At 31.8% G+C, this 16,010-nt stretch overlaps 1 protein-coding gene across 5 annotated transcripts in view; it reads left to right on the plus strand.

Annotated features, from left to right (window-relative positions):
- The first annotated feature begins 318 nt into the window (after positions 1 to 318).
- Positions 319 to 16,010, plus strand: part of LOC135137142 (adenylate cyclase type 8-like) — a 158,952-nt gene continuing 143,260 nt past the window's right edge. For all 5 annotated transcript variants that reach the window (XM_064066722.1, XM_064066725.1, XM_064066723.1 and 2 more), the window contains exons 1-2: positions 319 to 456; positions 8,590 to 8,743. In XM_064066722.1, coding sequence (XP_063922792.1) covers positions 8,637 to 8,743 — 107 coding nt within the window. In that variant the 5' untranslated portion in view covers positions 319 to 456; positions 8,590 to 8,636. The remainder of the gene's footprint in view (positions 457 to 8,589; positions 8,744 to 16,010) is intronic.

Here is a 16,010-nt window from a genome sequence, read left to right on the forward strand (position 1 = left end):
TACGATAACACTATCGCGTGATAACTGTAGAAAGAGATTTCCTCCGAATATCAAGGTCTGTAATTGTCCCAATTAGATAAATATTATGAAAAAAATTTTAAAATTAGTAGCATATTCTAGAAAACTAGAAAATTCCACCACCAAAGAGTCCACAAACTTGATCCCTCAAACCCCGCCGCCTCTCCAACCCGCCCAGCCCCCTCGCCCCCCAACCCATCCCATTGTCCGTCACTTCCGCCCGTTTCTTCCTGTGGTCAAAACACTGTCGCGATCCGCAAGCGCGCGGTTTCGGCGCGCCATGTGCCCGCAAATTCGCCTCAGTTGCAGATACCCGGCATCGGAATCGGCGTCTCGACGCTCGCCGCCGCCGCAAAACGCGCTTTTTACGTGTTCCGAAAGTCATGTGGGTGCCGCCGCGGCCGTGAAAATGGACACAAGTAATTTTTTTCGCCGCAGGTACGTCTCAAGGACGCCCCGTCCTCGGCCGCTCGCCGATTTATGGGCGCAATAAAAGAGTGCGTCGCGACGCCGACACATGTCCAGCGGGTGTTTTACTAGACGCTCGACTTAATTAGGAAATTTAACGCGGAAACCCGGATTTCGCCAACCCCGGTGTCCCGTTGATTTTTCATTAAATGCATTTTTTGCGCGATAGAAGTGCTTACTTGGAATCGTAGGAGCATCCCCGTATCTTATCGCAATATTTATCTTGTTAACATATGTTATTTGAGCGTAATCGTATAAACAAACCCCCCTGATCCCCCAAATATTGATTTTATTTGGATCGTGGGATGGAGGAAGAGTTAGAGGTGATACAGCGATGGTGTTTTTTGATGGGTTCATCAACGACGCCGTTAAACATGGCAAACAAAACAATCAAGGAACCATACGGGGTGGTTAATTAAGGGCGCAGTTACCCGCTTTATGTCCTCTACACTTTTTCCGCCGACGTTTGTCTCAGCAATCTCGTCCCCCCTAATTATTTCCGTGTGAGCTTTATCATAAAAGACTTACGAGCTTAAAAGCTCAGCGCAGATTTTTAATCTTATCTGTAATTATTTTTAAAACCGGCTAAGTTTTCGGCTATTTCGGTGATAATGTGGCTTAAAGTGCGTATTTGTTAATACACAGATAATCTTTACCTCGTGGGTGGCTGTAATTTCCCATAATTATAAATAATCTGAGTTACGTTTAACATTGTCCATTAGCGAACTGCATGATGTTATCAATTCAAGGCCGTGTTTTCTTGTTATCTGCTATCTAATAGGTGATAATACGAGACCATAAAGACGCTATCAATATGGTTTCGGCGTTGCGAGAACTGAGGTTCATCCTCCGCGATAACTTTTTTTGTGCCAAATTGACACTTTTCACTTTATAGTAGTAGGCTCTGTCGGATTCTAATTTCACAGCTCGTGGAATACGGAAATGGAGATTTTCAGTTTGCGTCGATCTCTCTGTGCATGAAATTTAACAATTTCTTTTAAAAATTACGTCACTCGTGCTGTTTGAGGCGGCAAAATTTGTTTATTTACTATGTCCGGAATGGTAATGGAGTGGCTGTTACGTACATTTTTATTTATTTATCTTCGGCTGTATTTTCCGCTTTTTTAGAATGACGGTTTCTCGGAAAAAATTGATGTGCGAGTTGATGCAAATTATGGATTATTTCAGAAACGTCTCATTTAATCTCGGTGAAATTCTGCAAACGTGGGTTACGTTGTAGATATAAAAAATTAATCTGATCCACCCTAAAAAAAGTTCTATTAATAACTTTATGGGTTTTTTATGGCCATATCTGTGTTTTTTCGGATATATTACTTTGTAAGCTCTTGCTTTATTTATCTAATATTTTGTAATTATGTAAGGTGTGATCAACAAAAACGGCTTCGAGTTGGTATCACACAAACGAGCTGTGTTTCCGTTCTCCCATTGCCAATTTCGTTTGAACTTCTTGACCAGTTTTTAATTATTTTATTTTATGTACATAATTTTTTGCTTTATTAATTTTATTTCAATTTCCGAATCATTATTATTATCGCTTTTGCATGTCACTTTTTTTGCCGCTGCTTTTCTGGATTTTTTCTCCTCTTTTGTGTTAAGTTTTGGCGCTTTTGTTACCTCCATTTTTGATCGACATTTTTTTTTCCTTTTTTCGCCTGTTTCGACTTTTTCCGCGTTTTTTGTGGCTTTTTTCTGTCACTACTATCGTGGTCTTTTTATTCCCTTTTTTCGCTTTTTCTTTGTGCTAATTTTTGACGTGTTTGTTGACACTTATTTTTTTGTCGTTTTTTTCACCTCTATTTTTGCTGTTTTTGTCGTTTTTTCGACTCTTTTTGTAGCTTTCATTTGTCATGTTTTTTGTAACTCTTTTTCTTGACTTTTTGTGAATTTGTCAATTTTTTAAATCTTTTTTGTTCCTCATTTTTGTCTTTTTAGTTTTTTTTGACTTTTTTTAATTGTTTTTTTGTCGTCATTTTTTGTTTTCATTCTTTCTCGTGTAATTTCCCTCCATGTTTTTAATCGATTTATGTGCTGTTTTTGCAGCCTTTTTTGTCGATATTTTAATTCCTATTTTCTTCTCTTTTTTTTTCTATGACCTTTCGTTTACTGTCACCTATTTTTAAAATCGCTCTTTTTTAATCTCAATTTTGTCGCCTTTTCTTCCGTTTTTTTCCTGTGATTTTTGTTCCCTTTTTTATCGCCATTTTTTTTTCGTTTGTCCCCGTTTTTATTCCCGGCTTTTGAAGCATTTTTTATCGCCATTTGTTGACCTATTTTCCGCTTTTTGTTCTTATCACATTTTTGGTTGTATTTTTTGCGTTTTTTGCTTTTTTTCCCTTTTTTATAACAGTTTTTTTCATAGGTTTTTTTGTTGCCTTTATTTTTTGACGCCTAAAAACGTCGTTTTTTTGTCATTCTTTTATCTTATTTTTTGTAGCATTTTTTATTTCTTGGCGTTTTTTTTCTTTTTTTGTTCTATTTTTTTGCCTTTTTTGTCGCTATTTTTTGTTTTTGTTTCTTTCGCATGATTTCCCGCCATTTTTCTCCTTTTTTATATCGCTTTTTCTTGACATTTTTGTATCGATTGATGACGTGTTTTTTGCAACTTTTTTGCGATTTTTTTAATTCCCTTTTTTCTCCATGACTTTTTTCGTTTTTTTGTCACCTATTTTTAAAAGCGTTTTTTGTTTTTTATCTCCCTTTTGTCGCCTTTTTGGCGTTTTTTTTTTGCTGTCTTTTGTTCCCTTTTTATCGCCATTTTTTTCGTTTTTACCATTTTTATTGCCTTCTTTTAAAGCAACTTTTGTCACCGTTTGTTGAGCTTTTTTCCGCTTTTTTGTTCGCCTTTTCTTTTGCACCTTTGTTTTTTGTTTCTTTTTCGTTTTATTTCTAGTGACTTTTTGGCATTTTTCCACAGTTTTGTCACCCTTTTCGCCTTTTTTTAATCGCATTTTTAGTTGTTTTTTTCTTTTTTTTCATTTTTCCACCCACTATTTTGTCGTTTTTTCGCCATTTTTTGATGGCATTTATAGTTTTTTTTTTTGCAAATTTTTGACGATTTTTTAAATTCCCTTTTTGTTCTAGTTTTTATGACTTATGTTTTGAAGCGTTTGTTCATTTGTTTTTTTTCACCGTTTTCGTTGATTTTTTCGAGTTTTTTTGTCACCTTTTGTTCTTATTTTTTGTAATTCGCTTTTTTTTCTTGCCTTATTTTTGTCGCTTTTTTTGTGGCGTTATTTTAGAGTTTTTATTTTTTTTACCATTTTTCGTATTTTTTGTTGTTTTTGTTTCGTTTTTACCTCCTTTTTTCGCTTTTTTTGACGAGTTTTTATTGTTTTTGGTGTAATTTTAGCTGCCTTTTTTTTAGTTTTTTCACCGGTTCTTTTCACTGTTGCTGTCTTTTATCGCTCTTTTTGTCGCCTTTTTTGAAGCGTTTTTTTTGTTGGTTTTTTCTTGTCTTTTTTTGTCGCATTTTTTTGTGACTTTTTGGCAATTTAATTTCTATTTTGTTTTTTTTATGACCTTTCCCCGTTTTTTGTCCCCCTTACTTATATTTGTCGTTTTTTTGTGATTTTTTTTCGTCTTTTTTGGTCACTTATTTTTTGAAACATTTTTTGATTCCTTTTTATCACCCTTTTGCCCTCTTTTTATTGCTTTTTCATATTTTTTTTGTAATGGTTTTCAGTCACTTTTTTGTCTTATATTTGTCGTTTTTTTGTGACTCTTTTTTATATTCTTTTTTACTTTTGATTTTTGCTCGCTACTTTTTGTCGCCTTATTTTTGTAGAATTTTGCTGAATTTTTGGCAATTTTTTTAAATTCGCCTTTTGTTCTAGTTTTTATGACTTATGTTTTGAAACGTTTGTTTCTTTTATGCCCCTTATTTGCCTTTTCTGCCGTTTTTTGGCGTAATTTTGTTTTTATTTTTGTTTAATTTTTTTTAGCGTTTTTGTAGCAATCTTTGTGTCTTTTTCAGTTTTTTTTGGCTTCTTTGTCTTTTTTTCACCGTTTTCGTCGTTTTTTTGTTTTTTTTTACCTTTTTTGTTTTTTTTTTGTTTCCTTTTTACCTCTCCTTTTCACTTTTTTTTGTCGACTTTTTACCGTTTTTGGTGTAATTTTTGCTGCCTGTTTTGTTGTCTCTTTTGACACCATTTTTTAGTTTTTTGACCGTTTTTTTTTCTTTTTTGCACCCTGTTACTTTTTTAATCATTCTTTTATCGTCTTTTTTGAAGCGTTTTTTTTTGTTGTTTTTTTTATTGTATTTTTTGTGATTTTTTGGCAATTTAATTTCTGTTTTGTTATATTTCTTTTTCCGTCTTTTTGTCCCCAATTTTTTTAAGCGATTTTTTGTTCCTTTTTTTATCACTCCTTTTCGCTTTTTCTTGTCGGCTTTTTTTTGTCGTTTTTTGGTGATTTTTTGTGCTGTCTTTTTTGTACTCTTTTTCGCCGCCATTTTTTTCAGCGTTTCTGTCTTTTCTTCATCCGTTTTTCACGGTTTTTGTCGCTGTTTTCGAGTTTACTGGCGCATTATTTTTTTGTAATGGTTTTCAGTCACTTTTTTGTCTTATATTTGTCGTGTTTTTGTGACTATTTTTTATATTCTTTTTCACTTTTGATTTTTGCTCGCTATTTTTTGTCGCCTTTTTTTTTGTAGAATTTTGGTGAATTTTTTCGAATTTTTTTGAACTTCCTTTTTGTTCTAGTTTTTATGACCTATGTTTTAAGGCGGTTGTTCATTTTTTATCTCTCTTAATTGTCTTTTTTCCCATGTTTGGCTTAATTATTTACTCATTTTTTTCCCATTTTATCACCATTTTCACTGGGCTTTTTTCAGCATTTTTGTCGCTTTTTGTGACTTTTTTTGGAGATTTTTTGTTTTCACTTTTTTTCCATTTATTGTCGAGTTTTTACCGTTCCTTAGTGTAGTTTTTGCTTCCTTTTTTGTAATCACTTTTAGCGATATTTTTTAGTTTTTTTCACCGTTTTGTAGCTCTTTTCGACCCTTTTATCGCTCTTTTTATCACTTTTTTTGAAAGGTTTTTTTTCTCTGTTGCTGTCTTTTATCGCTCTTTTTGTTGCCTTTTTTTTAAGCGTTTTTTGTTGTTTTTTTTCTCGTCGTTTTTTTTTTGTTGTATTTTTTTCTGTCTTTTTGTCAGTTTTTCATCCGTTTTTCACCGTTTTGGTCGCCTTTTGTCCTACTTTTTTTGTCGCATTCTTTTTTTTATACAAGTTTTTTGGTCACTTTTTTGCTTTATTTTTATCGGTATTTTGTGACTTTTTTGGTATTCTTTCTCATTTTTGGTTTTCGTTCGCTTTGTTTTTGACTTTTTTTGTCACTTATTTTTTTGAAAAGTTCTTTGTTTCCTTTTTATCACCCTTTTGCGCTCTTTTTGTCGCTTTTTTTTATAATTTTTTGTCGCCTTATTTTTGTAGAATTTTGGTGAATTTTTGGCGATTTTTTTAAATTCACTTTTTGTTCTAATTTTGAAGCGTTTGATTCTTTTATGTCCCTTATTTGCCTTTTTTGCCGTTTTTGGCGTAATTTTTTACTGATTTTATTCTCATTTTTGTGACCATTTTGTTTAATTTTTTTTAGCGTTTTTGTAGCAATTTTTGTGTTTTTTCCCTCTTTTTGTTGGTAATTGTTTTTGGGTCGTTTTTTTCTTGCCTTATTTTTGGCGCTTTTTCCTATTTTTTTACCTTTTTTGTTGTTTTTTATTTCCATTTTACCTCTCTTTCGCGCCTTTTTTTGTCGACTTTTTACCGTTTTTGGTGTAATTTTTGCTGCCTTTTTTGTTGTCTCTTTTGGCGCCATTTTTCAGATTTTTACCATTTTTTTTTCTCTTTTTGTTTCCACCCTGTTACTTTTTTTATCGCTCTTTTATGGTCTTTTTTGAAGCGTTATTTGGTTGTTTTTTCTTGTATTTTTTGTGATTTTTTGGCAATTTAATTTCTGTTTTGTTATATTTCTTTATGACCTCTTTTTCCGTTTTTTTGCCCCCAATTTTTTTAAGCGTTTTTTTGTACCTTTTTTGTCACCCCTTTTTCGCTTTTTCTGTCGGCTTTTTTTGTCGTTTTTTTTTTAATTTTTTTTGCTGTCTTTTTTGTACTCTATTTCTCGGCCATTTTTTTCAGCGTCAGACTTTGTTGACGCATTCTTTTTTTTGTCTTATATTTGTCGTTTTTTTGTGACTTTTTATATTTTTTTTCACTTTTGAATTTTGTTCGCTATTTTTTTGACTTTTTGTTTCTTTGTCGCTTTATTTTTGCAGAATTTTGGTGATTTTTTTCGATTTTTTTTTATTCCTTTTTTGTTCTAGCTTTTATGACCTATGTTTTAAGGCGGTTATTCATTTTTTATCTCTCTTATTTGTCTTTTTTGCCATGTTTGGATTGATTATTTAGTCATTTTGTCACCATTTTCATTGGGGTTTTAGCGTTTTTATCGCTTTTTTCGACTTTTTTGTCTCCTTCTTTTGTTTTCGTTTCTGTAGTTGGTTTTGGGTTGCTTTTTTTCTTGCCTTATTTTTGTCGCTTTTTGTGACTTTTTGGAGATTTTTTATTTTTTCACTTTTTTTCCATTTTTTGTTGCGTTTTTAAGTGTAATTTTTGCTTCCTTTTTGGTAATCACTTTTGGCAAAATTTTTTAGTTGCTTTCACCGTTTTGTCGCTTTTTTTGTCACTTTTTGAAAGGTTTTTTCGTCGCTTATTCTTGTATTTTTTTTTGTCGAACTTTTTTACAATTTGGTTTTATTTTGTTGTTTTGTTTAATGACACCTTTTTACGATTTTTTTGTGTCCCATTTTTTTAAGCGATGGTTTGTTCCTTTTTATCACTCCTTTTCCGCCTTTTCTTGTCACCTTCTTTTTTGCTGTTTTTTATGCCCCTTTTCGTCCTAATTTTTTTTCAAGATTTTTGTCTTTTTTTCATCCGTTTTTCACGATTTTTATCGCTTTTTTCGTCACATTTTTTGGTAGAGGATTTTTTTCTTGCCTTATATTTGCCATTTCTTTTGAGACTTTTTTAAAATTTTTTCGTTTTTGTTCGCGTTTTTGACTTTTTTCGTCTTTTTTGTCACTTGTTTTTTGAAACGTTTTTTGTTTCCTTTTTATCAGCCTTTTTGTCGTTTTTGCCATTTTTTTATCCACATTTTCGTCGCCCTTTTTGTTTGTTTATTTTTTTTCGACTTTTTTGCTGTTTTTTTCGTATACTTGTCGCCTTTTTTATAGCTTTTTTCATGGCAGTTTATTTCGTTGTTTTTTTTGTTGCCTTTATTTTTTTGAGGCGTTTTTAGTCGTTTTTTTGTCATGTCATTCTTTTTCCGTCTTATTTTTGTTGCTTTTTTTTCTTTGTTGACGGTTTTTCTTTTTTTTGTTCTATTTTTTATTACCTTTATTGTCGCCTTTTTTGTCACCTATTATTTATAGCATTTTTGTCGCACTTTTTTGTCACCTTTTTAAAAAATGTATTGGATTAGAACGGTATACACACATTTTTTTGCTTTCTTGCATCCCTTTTTTACTTATTCACTTTATATTTTTTTTTTTTGGGATTTAAAATTAAATTTTCGTAATCCTGGAATATTTTTTATTTTGGTTTTCATTTTTTCCACACATTTATTTTTATTAGTTTGTAGTTAGACCTTGATCTATCTGATCTGTTTTGTCATATTTTTTACGCTGTTACTGTTTCCTTCTTCTCTTTTTTTTATTTTCAAAATTTTGGTTTTTATAGTTGTGTATATTTTTTCGATTTTTGTCCGCTTGTCTATTACTCCGTTATTTCAATCAATTTTTTTCTAAAACCACTCCAAACCCCATTACGCTTTCCACAAAACCCATACCACGCTTCACTACACACCTAACCCGCGAATAATGAACTTCCCCCTCCGCCTTCATGTCCACCATAAAAACTTTCCTCTTAGCGCCAGCCCCGAAAAACAAATAAACCATCTTCACCCCGATAAAAATCGAGTAAATAATTCAAAGTGCGTAACACCCTCTCAAGGCGTGCTCAATTACGTATAAAATTAGTCCATCCTGTATCGATTCAATTTCGAAATTGATGCGTTCTTCTGTCGTTTAGATAAGAGATCGTCGAGGGAGGATTATAACGTGGCCACCCCATTTGTGATGTGCGAGGGTTCAATGGATGATAACAGAGGAGGCGTTACTTCCACTAATACCACCACGGACATGCAGTCCACTTCCAACGAGGACGACCAGGATAAAGACCAAGGGTAAGTCGCAAACTCAAACCCAAACTAATTGCGTTCTCATGCACGCCTGGAATTGCTGGGGACTGCGCCACTTTTACGTCTTCACTGCCTGTGATCACAGTTTTGCTAGTGATGTTGCGAGTTTTATAGACTTTTCGCCGCCGACGCTACTTTTATCCCCATTTTTGCTTTATCACGGAATTATTTTCGTCCGTGAAAGTTGGAGCGCGTTGTCCGTTGCCCTCCGGCTTCCAACTTTGTCTTTCGCGAGATTGAAACGTACTTTTCAGTGGGAATCGATCAAACTTTTAAAAATTCCCAGCAGACGTCATTACCCGTCGCTAGGGGAAATTACCGTTTAGCTGTATACACTGCAAACGTTAGTTTTACGTAAGTCACGTAACGAAAAATGACCTACATTTCGCGATTGAAAACAAGAAACGTAGACAGACACCTGCGGTAACGAATCCAAAATGCGCTCTTGACACGTCTTGTCATTTTCTCGTTTCTCGCGTTTCTTTAACCACCTGTTTTCCGAGAGATCGATCGATCGGAAAGCTATTTTGTTGTTGTTTGGTTTAGGTTGAATGAATGTTTACGGAGTGTCACGGGACAAGTCCGCAAATACCGACCGAAAACAAGCGAGTGACAAATCAAAAGCAAACGATTTGTCCGAGACGAGTTATTGGATCTAAGTTTGTTGTTGTTGTCGGTTTTTGCGAAATTAGTTATCTCGGGGAAGCAATTATCTTGGAGTCAGCGCTTTGCGCAAACAAAGCGGCCGCGATGTACTTGGGCACGTAATGAACAGGGACACGGGAAAGGGTCCTACAGGATGAGAATTAACCGAACATGAGCGGTTGAGGGCTCTTCGGGGATAATGAAAAAAGTGGACGGTGTTGATTTTAATCAGGAAGAATCGGGCGGATGGAGAGGTTCGGGGCGGGAAAAATACATGGTGGTTTGATTGTTTTTGGGAAAAAAGATTTATTAAGGGACGCTTTAGGTTGAGTAAATTCGAATCCTAACGACTGCGCCAATTTTGTTGTCTTAGTGATTTAAGTTCGAAGTTTCATTGTTTATCCAGTAGGTTTTTTTTTAATTTCATATAATACCTATACCAAAGAGTAGTTGATATGATGGGGGTTCTAAGCCACTTTTTGGAGGGAAATTGGAATTCGTATGTTAACAAGTGAGCCAAAAATTGGCCTAGAACCCCCATCACGTAACTACTCCAAAGATAAAAAAAAACAATAGTTGCTTTTAGTTATTAAGATAAAAACTATCCTTAGAAATCCTGAAGGTAAGCAATAATAATTATTATAATAATTTCATACTCCTCAGGACAGTAGTTTAAAGTTTTGGTACTGTGTAATTGTTTGTTTGAGAATATGCAGGAAATTGCATTCTTGGAAAACAAATGTGTGTTTAAAGTTCAATGAAATTATTTTTAGACAATTTTTATATTTAACTCTACTTACTCTGTGGATGTATTTTAAACAGCGAGTCCATAAACAATAACGAAAAACTGAATTCATTATCAAGCGCAATTATTTTTTTTTTAAGATTCCTAACAATTACGCCAATTTTGTTTTCTTCGTATTTTTAATTCGAGATTTCTTTGTGTTTAACAAGTGGTTTGTTTTAAAATTAGCAATAGCGTTAATGAAACAATTTCGTTGAATTAAAAAAAAATCTAAAATAATCACAACAGTTTTGGCCTGTTTTGATTTCTCAATTTCTCGGTTTTTCATGTTTACATGTCTCGATTTTCTAATTTTTCGATTTTACGATTTTTTATGTTTAGATTTCTTAAGTTCTCAGTTATTAGATTTTTGATTTTTTTTGATTTTTCGAATTTTCAATTTTTCAATTTATCGGTTTATCAAGATTTCGATACGTATTTTGATTTCGATTTTTCAATGTTTAGGTTAGTCGATTTTTTTTATTTTAACTTTTAAATTTTTAGCTTTTTCATTTTTCGATTTGGGCTATTTCGATTTTTCAGTTTCTTGGTTTTTCGACTCTTCGATTTTTCGATTTTTCAATTTTTCGATTTTTTTATGATTCCATGTCTCCATTTTCTAATTTTTCGATTTTATGATTTTTTATGTTTAGATTTCTTAAAATCTCAGTTAGTTGATTTTTATTGTTTTTTTGATTTTTCGATTTTTCTATTTGCCAAAATCAGTCTTATCTGATCAAGTATAAGCCCCGACCGCCCACCCTTATTTTCCTAGAGGATATGTCATTTGTCAAAATAAGACAACTTTTCGGTTTTTAGAATTTTTGACTTTTCGATTTTTCAATTTTTCGAATTTTTCATGATTCCATGTCTCCATTTTCTAATATTTCGATCCCTCAATTATCCGATTTTCCGATTTTTTTTTTTTGATTGTTCATATTTTCGATTTTTTGATTTTTCAACGTTTAGATTTTCGATTTTTTTTTTATTTTAACTTTTAAATTTTTAGCTTTTTCATTTTTCGGTTTGGGCTATTTCGATTTTTCAATTTCCCGGTTTTTGGAATTTTCAAATTTTCGATTTTTCAATTTTCCGATTTTTTGGTGTTCCACTTCTCCATTTTCTAATTTTTCGATTCTTCAATTTTTCCATTTTACGATTTTTTTTTATGTTTAGATTTCTTAAGATCCCAGTTATTCGATTTTTAAATTTTTTGAATTTTTGATTTTTCAATCTTCCTATTTTTTACCGATTTATCGATATTTCAATTTAGGTTTGTTTTTTTTTAATTTTAACTTTTAAATTTTTAGCTTTTCCATTTTTCGGTTTGGGCTATTTCCATTTCTAAATTTCTCGATTTTTCGAATTTTTGACTTTTCGAGTTTTCGATTTTTCGAATTTTTCATGATTCCATGTCTCTATTTCTAATTTTTCGATTTTTCGATTTTACGATTTTTTTATTTTTAGATTTCTTAAAATCTCAGTTATTCGATTTTTAATTTTTTTGAATTTTTTGATTTTTTAATTTTTCTATTTACCGATTTATCGTGATTTCGATGTTTTGATTTTTTTTTTGTTTATATTTTCGATTTTTTGATTTTTCTATGTTTATGTTTGTCGATTTATTTTTAATTTTTACTGTTAAATTTTTAGCTTTTCCATTTTTCGGTTTGGGCTATTTCAATTTCTCAATTTCTCGGTTTTTCGAATTTTTGACTGCGATTTTTCAATTTTTCGAATTTTTCATGATTCCATGTCTCTATTTTCTAATTTTTCGATTCTTCAAGCTTTCGATTTTACGATTTTTTTATTTTTAGATTTTTTAAAATCCCAGTTTTTCGATTTTTACTTTTTTTGAAATTTTTGATTTTTCAATTTTTCTATTTAACCATTTATCGAGATTTCGATGTTATGATTTTTGATCGTTCAATTTCTCGATTTTTCCATTTTTCGATTTTTCTATGTTTATGTTTGTCGATTTTCTTTTAATTTTAAGTTTAAAATTTTTAGCTTTTCCAGTTTTCGATTTGGGCTATTTCGATTTCTCAATTTCTCGGTTTTTTCGAATTTTTGACTTTGCAATTTTTCAATTTTTCGAATTTTTCATGATTCCATGTCTCTATTTTCTAATTTTTCGATTCTTCAAGTTTTCGATTTTACGATTTTTTTTATTTTTAGATTTTTTAAAATCTCAGTTTTTCGATTTTTACTTTTTTTGAAATTTTTGATTTTTCAATTTTTCTAATTAACTATTTATCGAGATTTCGATGTTTCGATTTTTGATTGTTCAATTTCTCGATTTTTCCACTTTTCGATTTTTCGATGTTTATGTTTGTCGATTTTCTTTTAATTTTAACTTTTAAATTTTTAGCTTTTCCATTTTTCGATTTGGGCTATTTCGATTTCCCAATTTCTCGGTTTTTTCGAATTTTTGACTTTTCGATTTTTCAATTTTTCGAATTTTTCATGATTCCATGTCTCTATTTTCTAATTGTTCGATTCTTCAATTTTTTGATTTTACGATTTTTTAATTTTTAGATTTTTTAAAATCTGCGTTATTCGATTTTTGATTTTTTTAAATTTTTTGAGTTTTTAATTTTTCTATTTACCGATTTATCGTGATTTCGATGTTTTGATTTTTTAATTGTTCATATTTTCGATTTTTTGATTTTTCGATGTTTAGGATTGTCGATTTTTTTTTAATTTTAACTTTAAAAGGTAAAAACCTTTTCGATTTTTCGATTTGGGCTATTTCGATTTTTCAATTTCCCGGTTTTTGGAATCTTCGAATTTTCGATTCTTCAATTTTTCCATTTTTTCATGTTCCATGTCTCGATTGTCTAATTTTTCTATTCTTCAATTTTACGATTTTTTTATGTTCAGATTTCTGTAGATCTCAGTTTTTCGATTTTTAAATATTTTTGATTTTTCGATTTTTCAATTTTTCTATTTACCGATTTTTCGAGATTTCGATTTTTTGATTTTTTGATTGTTCAGTTTCTCGATTTGTCGATTTGTCAATGTTTAGGTCTGTCGATTTTTTTTATTTTAACTTTTAAATTTTTAGCTTTTTCAATTTTCACTTTGGACTATTTCGATTTCTCGATTTTTCGGTTTTTCGAATCTTCGACTCAATTTTTCGACGTCTTCGTTTTCAAATTATTCGATTTTACGATTTTTTATGTTTAGATTTCTTAAAATCTCAGTTATTCGATTTTTAATTTTTTTGAATTTTTTGATTTTTCAATTTTTCTATTTACCGATTTATCGAGATTTCATTGTTTTGATTTTTTGATTAATTTCTCGATTTTTCGATTTTTCAATGTTTAGATTTGTCGATTTTTTTTTAATTTTTACTTTTAAATTTTTAGCTTTTCCATTTTTCGATTTGGGCTATTTCGATTTCCCAAGTTCTTGATTTTTCGAATCCTCGAATTTTCGATTTTTCAATTTTTCGATATTTTCATGTTTCCATGTCTTCATTTTCTAATTTTTCGAATTTAGGTTTTTTTTATGTTTAGATTTCTTAAGAACCCAGTTATTTGATTTTTAATATTTTTTGATTTTTCGATTTTTCTATTTGCCAAAATCAGTCTTATCTAATCAAGTACTAGCCCCGCCCGCCCACCCCTATTTTCTCAGAGGATATGTCATTTGCCAACATAAGACTTATCTTAGCAAGTACTAGCAAATACTACCCTCTCGGAAAATAGGGGGCGGGTGGGCGGGGCTAGTACTTGTTAAGATAAAACTGATTTTGCCCCTATTAATCGTGTAAAAATTTGTGAAATTTAAAGATGTTAAATTTCCATAGTAACGAGTTAAATTCCTAAATATACCCGTTTTTCGATTTTTCAATTTTCTATTTACCGATTTATCGAGATTTCGATTTTTCGATTTTTCAATGTTTAAGTTTGTCGATTTTTTTTTAATTTTAAGCTTATAAGCGGTTTTTCGAATCTTCGAGTTTTCGATTTTTCAATTTTTCGGTTTCTTTTTTTGTCTCCATGTCTCCATTGTCCAATTTTTCGATTCTTCAATTTTTGCGATTTTACGATTTTTTTATTTTTAGATTTCTGAAGACCTCAGTTATTTTATTTTTATTTTTTTCAATTTTTCAATTTTTCTATCTGCCAAAATTAGTTTTATCTTAGCAAGTACTAGCCCCGCCCACCCGCCCTCTATTTTCTCAGGGGGCATGACGTTCGCCAAAATCACTCTTATCTGATCAAGTACTAACCCCGCCCGCTCACCCTTCTTTTCTCAGAGGATATGTGATTTGCCAAAATTTTCGATTTTTCAATTTTTCGATATTTTAATTTTTCTATTTTTCATTTTCCAATTTTTCGATTCGATTTAAATTTTTCGTTTCTACGATTTTTTGATGATTCGATTTCTTGATATCTTATTCGATGTGTAAAATTTTTCGACTTTTCGATTTTTAGATTTCTCGATTTTGGAAGTTTTCGATGTGTCAATTTTTCAGTTTCGAGAACTATCAAATTCTGAATTTTTCAATTTTTGAATATTTTAATTTCTCGATTTTTCTATTTTCAAAATCAGTATTATCTTAGGAAGTATTAGTAAAAGAGGTGTATGGGACCCGTGTCATTTATGAATTTAAACAAAGAATAAAATGTAACAGGACATAACTCCGGAACGGCTTAGATTTTCAGCATTAGATTCCTCCAAGTTTTCTAGTGCTTGAGCGTGATTGTCAGACTGTATACTCAACCCGTTTAATGTGGAGGGAAAAATATATACCTATGACACAGGTGTCATTTAATTTAAACTGAATCTTAATTTCCATTTATGTTATTTTTAAATGACGTCTATCAAAATTTTGCTGTATCTTTAGCGTCTACAACCAAAATATCTAAGCCTAAACCTATATTTTTTGTTGTAACTCAAAAAATGTCAAAAATTCGACAAAAACTTCGACGTATGTCCCTTCTGCGTCAGGTTCGTCATAATCTCGTTCGAATTCCTCATCACTCTAACCCGCCAAGTTTACCGAAAATCAAATTACGCCCTTTCCACAACAAACTGAGACGAATTTCTGAAACAATAAAAGAGAAATTGAGTCTGAGTCTCGGGCTCAACCTGCGCCGACCTCCCCTAATGGCCTGGCGGGAGTTCTTCGTCTAGTCGGGTTTCTCGATTAAGCGAGCACATCTCGTTCATTTACCAGGTAAATACTGATTTATTGGGGCAAATTGTAGGTCGTTAATTAAATTTGACGGCGTTCCCGGAAGACGCGCCGACTTCGCCTCTTTGATATTTGAAGCGTCCTTATTGCGTTATAAACAATATCGGGGGGCAGCAATAAAACCCGCCTTTGCATGAATGTCACAAGGCGGTGGTATTTGCTTTTGCTCGACTTAATCAGAAGATCAACGATCCGACCGGTGACCTCGTTGCAAGAAATTATGGCTGTTATTAAGTTGGTTTACGAGGCGGTGCAGTGGAAGTCGAGAAGTTGCAAGACGCTGGAGTGGGGTGTGGTGAGAGCGGGTTTTTCAGGTTTGGCGCAGTCGGTGGGGTTTTCGGAGGGTTTACTTCAGCTTCAATTGAGAGTTCGATTTTTCACCGGAAGATGTGAAGGAAACAGAAATTAAATATAAATTGTTGCTATAAACAAGGAGATGTAGGTAAAAGTTAAAATTCTGTTTTCCTTGTCCTGAACAAACAATGCCATTCTTTACCATTTGTTTGATTAAATTCAGTACATAAGATGCCTTTTGCTCCGACTTCTAGTTCGATAGTTCTGTAATCACGACGAGAAGAAAAATTCTTATATTTTTTGCCTAAAGAGAGAAAAAA

This window comes from Zophobas morio, unplaced genomic scaffold, assembly GCF_036711695.1.
Source record: "Zophobas morio isolate AGI-343-1 ecotype UQ-CSIRO unplaced genomic scaffold, CSIRO_AGI_Zmor_V1 ptg000028l, whole genome shotgun sequence".
In the NCBI taxonomy this organism is placed as follows: domain Eukaryota; kingdom Metazoa; phylum Arthropoda; class Insecta; order Coleoptera; family Tenebrionidae; genus Zophobas; species Zophobas morio.